This window comes from Vidua macroura, chromosome 8 (genome assembly GCF_024509145.1).
Source record: "Vidua macroura isolate BioBank_ID:100142 chromosome 8, ASM2450914v1, whole genome shotgun sequence".
Lineage (NCBI taxonomy): Eukaryota > Metazoa > Chordata > Aves > Passeriformes > Viduidae > Vidua > Vidua macroura.
In genome coordinates this window covers 12,671,347-12,677,797 of record NC_071578.1, presented here as the reverse complement: position 1 = coordinate 12,677,797, position 6,451 = coordinate 12,671,347, and the positions used below count along the sequence as shown (strand labels likewise).

General features: G+C 52.7%; 1 protein-coding gene across 5 annotated transcripts in view; it reads right to left on the bottom strand.

Moving 5' to 3' along the window:
• Nucleotides 1-649: 649 nt before the first annotated feature.
• Nucleotides 650-6,451, bottom strand: part of NT5C2 (5'-nucleotidase, cytosolic II) — a 59,879-nt gene continuing 54,077 nt past the window's right edge. For all 5 annotated transcript variants that reach the window (XM_053983622.1, XM_053983625.1, XM_053983624.1 and 2 more), the window contains exons 12-18: nt 5,634-5,741; nt 5,237-5,303; nt 4,497-4,667; nt 3,602-3,653; nt 3,305-3,365; nt 2,602-2,778; nt 650-2,379 (exon numbers count right to left, since the gene is read on the bottom strand). In XM_053983622.1, the coding sequence (XP_053839597.1) occupies nt 2,131-2,379; nt 2,602-2,778; nt 3,305-3,365; nt 3,602-3,653; nt 4,497-4,667; nt 5,237-5,303; nt 5,634-5,741 (885 nt within the window). In that variant the 3' untranslated portion in view covers nt 650-2,130. The remainder of the gene's footprint in view (nt 2,380-2,601; nt 2,779-3,304; nt 3,366-3,601; nt 3,654-4,496; nt 4,668-5,236; nt 5,304-5,633; nt 5,742-6,451) is intronic.

The following is a 6,451-nucleotide window of genomic DNA, read 5'->3' as shown; positions in this document are numbered from 1 at the left end:
TGGGGGAACCTCCTCAGGTCTGCTTTGGTTGGCATGAGGAGTTGGTTTGTAGGGGAGAGTTGAGCTCAGCCCAAAGCTGCCTGTCTTAGATGGGCATAGCCTTGTGTGGCAGCACTGGCCTTCCCTGGGTCTTCTTGTCTATTTAAGCTGATTTGCAGCTCCTGGTGAGCACAGCCTGTGCTGTGCCCTGCTGCCACCCTGGCCATGTGTCTTGCAGAGGCAGAGGGGCAGGAAGTGGTCCTTGGTAATGTCTGTGGGAAACAGCCCTAGCAAGACACAGTGTTGGAGGTAGTGGCAGTTGTAGAGATGTTCCCATTCCCATAATGAAAATGCCCCTCTTCACTCTTTGTGTCCAAGACAAAATGTTTCTCTGTTCTCCCCATGCTTTCCTGGCTGATGCAAATGGTGGTAACACAAGCCTCATGCCTCACCATTGCTTCCTGGGGCAATGTGAGGACCAGGCGTGCCCTTACTGCAAGATCCACTGTCACGGCTCCTCAGTGCTTCACATGACCAATTTCCAAAGATGCTCTTACTATTCCCCAGTCCCCCACCCTCCTGGCACCCCACTGGGCAGTCCCATCTCTTCCCACCAACTCCAGCACAGCCTTCATCATCTCAGCAACACAAAGCCACAAAGCACCAGTCATTTCTTAGAAACATCATCATTTATTGACTTGAACAACTGCCACTAGAGCAGCATTTTCCTGCTCAGATGTTGGTGGTGTAGTTTTTCTTTTTTTATTTTCTACTAAGGTACTTTAAAATGAAAAAAATTAAATGAGTTTATGGTACTGAAACAACAGTCAAAATCATTACAAGAGGGCCCTCGTTGTAATCCCTTTGCAGCAAACAGCAGAGGCTGGAGTAAGGGAGGCTGCACCCATGACTCAGAGGAAAACCACAGAGCACTGCTGCCCAGCTGTGTGCCAGCTCCATGCCTTCCCTGGGCTGGCTTTCAGGCACCGGGACTACCTGCCCATCCCTGGGACTCCCCCGGTCCCCAGACAGCAGCCATCACCCTCCTTGGCCAGGGACGCAGCCTTGCCCACCACGGCCGGCAATGAGGCTCCGCTTGCTCCGCACCAGACCAAAGACCAGGGCAGCTGCTGGACAGCCATGAGCTTCCAGCTCCCACCGTGGGGCTGGCCCTGTGGCCTGTGCTGTCTCCTAGTTTAGGGCAGGCCCATGTGGCCTGCAGTCCCCTGGCACAACAAGCCCTTTCACTCCAGATGGTGGTTGGGGTTGATTTTGGGATGCTTCACTTAAAGTTGAGAGGACAGAAAGGTCAGGAGGAACACAGAGTGAATAATGTAACGCTAAAGCAGCAGCTTCAAGCTCCTGGGTTAATATTTACTGCTGAAACTGGAGGATTTGAGAACAGTGTGCAGCTCAGCTGCTTGAGAAATGCCCTGGAAATTATGCATCGCATGCCAATGGTGAGAGAGCTTGGACGCACTGGGAGAGGGTAACAAGCGGCTACAAGGTGAAATGCATATGGCAGCAGATGTGCAAGAGCTAGAATCTCACATCCATCCATGATGGCTGGAGGAGTCAAACCACTTACACAGAGAAATTCACACCAACAGAAGGTAAACTGAGTGCTGGAAGGCACAGCAACACCCTGGCTAACATGGGGAGGGGGGATTATGCAACCCAGGAGCAGAGGGTTAAGGGCAGCAACCTAATGGGCAGCAGGATCTGGATAATTTTGTCTCCTGCAGGGCCCAGCACATCCCTTCTGTCTCCACAGAGAATGTAACAAATGCCAAAAACCGTTCACAGGACACTGTTCAAATGAAAACCAAATTAAACACATCATGGGAAACGGAGAAACATTCAGCATCCCAAAATGTAATGGGAGTAGCATGACAGCACAGGCGGGCAGTCCAATCTGAATGCACCACCCAGTTAGAATCCATCAGCTTTTTGAACCGTCTGCAAAACTGAAAACAAGGGTCTCCTCCTAATTAGTGTTAATTTGTTAGAAGTTTCCAAATACTTTCAAAATGTGCCTTTGCAAGAATCACACCCCCCAACCCATCACCCCAAGGGCCCCAACAACAGAATCCATTCCTGATCACTGCTAGAGTCATGGTTTATCTTCAGAAATACTTGGTTTCTTCCTTCTTATTCTTCTTCCTCCTCTTCTTCCTCTTCCTCTTCCTCATCATCATCTTCATCGTGGCAATGTGTGATTTCCTGAGGTGCCTGGGGGAAGAGGTTGGGCGGCTTGATCTCACTGATGGAACGGGTCAGTTGGTGCCGCTTGTAGTCAGAATCTTTGAAATCCACCGAGGTGCGATTGCGTGTGGCCATCGGCGACTCCTTCTCATTGATGTCGACGTGCGTGTGCTCTACTGTGGATTCATGTGGCATCTGCACATGGAACAGAGAGAGGAGGTGACAAGGGGTGCCCCAGCCCCAGGCTGCCTCCCTGAGACACATGGACAGCAAACCCCAGAATGTGACCCTTTGGTCTACAGTCTATCCACTGCCACCAAACCCTCCAAGGTGCTGTTGTGTCCTGTGGAAGTGATAATGGACACAAGCGTGGGCACCTTTGGGACCCCTGCCCACCTCCCTGGGATTGGAACTCACCAGAACATGGGCGGCTCTGAAGAGGTAGCTGAAGGGGTAGTAGAGGAGGTTGATGAAGGAGGCTGCATAGAGATCAGCGTAGCGCATCACCTGGCTGGCAAACAGCGTCTGCCGAGAGCCGCTTCGGAAGAGGCTCCCCATCATCCCGTAGCACATATCCATGTCGTGAGTCACTTTCTATGAGGAAGAGACAGGTGAGATCCTGGGCCAGGCAGGCAGTACCTCAGAGCCATAACACTGAGGCAGAGCACCCTGAGGGCTGGGGGCTACATGAGACCTGCAAGGATCTCCAGCAAGGTTTTCTGTGCTTGTATCCCGTGGCATCAGGGCACAGCTGAGCCCCAGGTAACAGAAAGGAAGGTGGCAGAAGGCTCAGGGTCAGCACTGCCCTGGGCTGGCACCCCAGGGCTGGCTGAACCAGAGGCTACAGCCCCTGTGGGCCTGTGTGTGCCACTGCCGCGTGCTGCAGCAATGAGCACCTTCAGCCAGTGCTGCTTGTGGGCATGAGGAAAGGGACCCTATTCCAGACCAGGCTGCCTTTCAGGAGAGCCAGTGACACCAGTGAGCTGAGACAAAGTGGCTTTGCCAAGCCTGCTGTGCCCACCCAAAGGCAGAGCAAAGCATTTCAGGACTGAGCAGTGGGGTTGGGTTGTTAAGCCCTTTGGGATCCAGAAGGATGAAAAGGGATTTTGATGATTGGTACCTTAATGCGTCTCTGGATGGAGCTGATGTCGGGGCGTTCATTGCTGCTACTGTCCAGATGCCTAGTTACAGGCGAGAAGGTAAATACATGGTGTGAAAAGTCTTTCAGAAGCAGATGCTGTGGGATGGGGCTCGGGGGAGAGAGGCTGGTCTGGAGGGGAAGGTTGGTCTCATGGGCAGAGCCCAGGCCTGAGTCAAGGCTCCGGCAGCTAACCCAACCCCAAGGTTTTGTCATTGCTGCTCGCTTGCTCGTTAGTTGGGAGAGGCAGCAGGAAATTGTCACTGTTTGAACACTCACTTGTACAGCTCAGCCAAGAAAATGTCCAGACTCTGCAACTCTTCAAAAAGGGCTGGAAAATCCAGAAAAGAAAGGGGAAAAGGGTAAGTTTAAACTGTTGAAATGGAAAGTGCTGAGAGCTAATCCAGTCCCCTGCCCACTCCCCTCACATGGCGGCAGAGGGACACTGGAGCAGGGACACTGGAGGCATCTCATGGCCTCTGGGCAGAGAGAGGAATCATTCTGTGCCACGGGCAGAACTTAGGGCTTGGTTTCTGGTTGGCCCTTTTATTTTCGAGGCTGAACCTTTGCAGCTCTTCCAACCAGCCATGGGGCAATTTGCATAACCCCCAGCCCTATTTACACACCAAAGGGCAAACCTGGGAGAAAAGCAGGAGCGCTGGAGGATGGGAAACACACAGCACTTTGGCAGCAGAGCAGCAGAGGGAGTGGGAGGAACGAGGAGGAAGCAGCTGGTGAATAGGGACTCCCTGCAGATGGGAGAGCAGTCAGGGCTCAGGCATTACAGGGAGAATAACTCAGGTCTTGTCAAGTATTTTTTAACATAGAAGCCACGGCTCCATATATGAAGAGGGAGAGGAGGTTCTGGAGTTATTGATGAGGAACAACTCAACCCCACCCAGCTGCAGCTTCTCCTGTGGCCAAGGCAGCACTTGGCTGAATACACACAATGGCCTGGGAAAGAGCACAGGAAAGGCCTGGGACCCCAAGGCTAGCCCACAGAGAGGCACCCCAGCTCCTGCCACCAGCATCCAGACCCAGTGAAAAGGGCCAAAAGGAGAAGTGGCAAGCCAGGGTGATCTCTCCCCTGCACCCCTAAGCCCTGGCGATCTCAGGGGTGCAGCATCAGACAAGCAAGAGCAAAGCCTGGCCAGGGGCTTGCCCGGCTCCTGACCGCTTTTGTCTGTCCAGACGTGCAGCTCCTGCGCCAGCTCGGGGATCACCAGGAAGGTCCGCCAGCCCTGGCGTTTCTTGGATTTGAGGATGTCTCCAAAGATATGGTCTCCGATGTACAAGATATCCTTCCCTTTGGCCCCCAGCAGGTCACAGACTGTGTCCGAAGAGCCTGAGAGAAGAATGGCATGGCTCAGAACAGTGAGCCAAAACAGCTGCTCGACCATGGCTGCCCTGGACACTGCTCACCTGCCTGGGAATTCACCCAGGAGCAGCTTTGCCTATGCACACCCCTACATGAATGGCAGCAACAGAGGCCATGCTGCCTGCCCCACCATGTGAGAGTAATGGAGCCCTGGGTGTCACAGACAGCTCTGTATCCACCCACTGCCCCTCCCTGGCTTGGCGGAACCTTCCAAGCGTGTTCACACTGGTGGCAGCATCTTGAAGTACAGCTGGGGACACTGCACTAGGCCAGCTGCAGCCACCCCTCCACCAAAAGCCCTGTAGGCATTTCCCAGACCCTCCCTGGCAAGGAAGAAAAGGACATTTGAGGAGGAATGAGTCCATCTCTTCCGTGCACTTGTGCAGCTCTGATCATGGAGAGCTTCTGGTGCAGTGTGCAGAGGGCACAAAACAATGCACTTTGCAAACCTTGCCTGGCACAAGTCCTCTCACAGCTGGAGTGGCTGAAGGCCACATCAGAGCCACTCCACAGAACGAGAAGGGTTCCTGCCTCACCTCCTGAGTACACAATGCCGTGCTGCAGTGGGCCAGTGTAAGTACCGATCTTCAGCTTCCCGGTCACCTGTGGAAGGAGGTGTTGTGTTAGTGCTCAACAGCTGATGGTCTGGATCTTTTCTATATTGATACCATTGATATGTCACTCTTTGTCTGTCTGTCTCACTCCCAAGCAGCCCAGAGGTGGCTTTCCTACTGTCACCTGCAGTATGTTAGGGAAGCTAGCAAAGCCTTGAGGTGATGGGGCTGCTCAGGAATCACTTAGAGGAGACTCCGGCCCATAACCTCTAGGGCAGGTCCTATCCAAGCACTGTATTGCCCATTGGCACTGAAAGATGCCATACAGGAGGTGCAAGAGCCCTTCCAGCCATGGAGGTACCCTCCACTGACCACTCACCGTGTCCACCTGCCGCAATACAGTGCCTTCCCCAAAGAAGAGGGGTTTTCGTGCATCCACCAGGATCAGGTCAAAGTAGGACTGCCATGGCCGATGGGCACTCCCAGGCTACAAAGGCAAAAACAAATCCCAGAATCAGGAACAACACAAAAAAACCACACAGAGTTTAACTGGAGTGTCATTTTCCACAGCCATAACCTTGTAACATTGCTGGTCCATCAAAATCCCTTAGCTCATACTTCCTGTGCTGAGTTGCCAGCACCATCTCCTAAAGCATTCCCCTTTTGCCACAAGCCCATCCATCTCAGTCCTAGCAGTGGAGGCTGAGGACATAGTATGAGACAGGAGAACAGCACTGAACATCCCTGCCAGGGCACAGCTGCCATGTAAAAAGATGCTGTAAATGACACCCTGCCACTGTTCCTGAAGGTGACATCCCACACAGATCCAGACACATGCAACTTCACACAGCTTCAGCTTACAAGACCATGCTGGTGCTTTTGCCAAGAGTGGGAAAATATCTGGACTCTATTCCACAGAGCATGGCTTTGAAACACAGCCCTGCCCAAAGGATACCAAGCCCTTTCTGCTCCATGTTTCTGCACTTTGTGAGATCAAGACCACAGCAAGGGGCTTCTTTAGCTATCAGTTGTGGTGAGAATCTACGCTCTCAAAATTTCCCTCTTGGCTGCCTTCTGCTTTTAATGCAGTGTGAGAACATATCAGAGATAGCCTCTCACTGGGAGACTGAAATAGCAGTAAAAGTTTGTATCATAAACCTTTCCCCAAAAGTTGCAGGGCTGAGTCTTGGCCTCAGA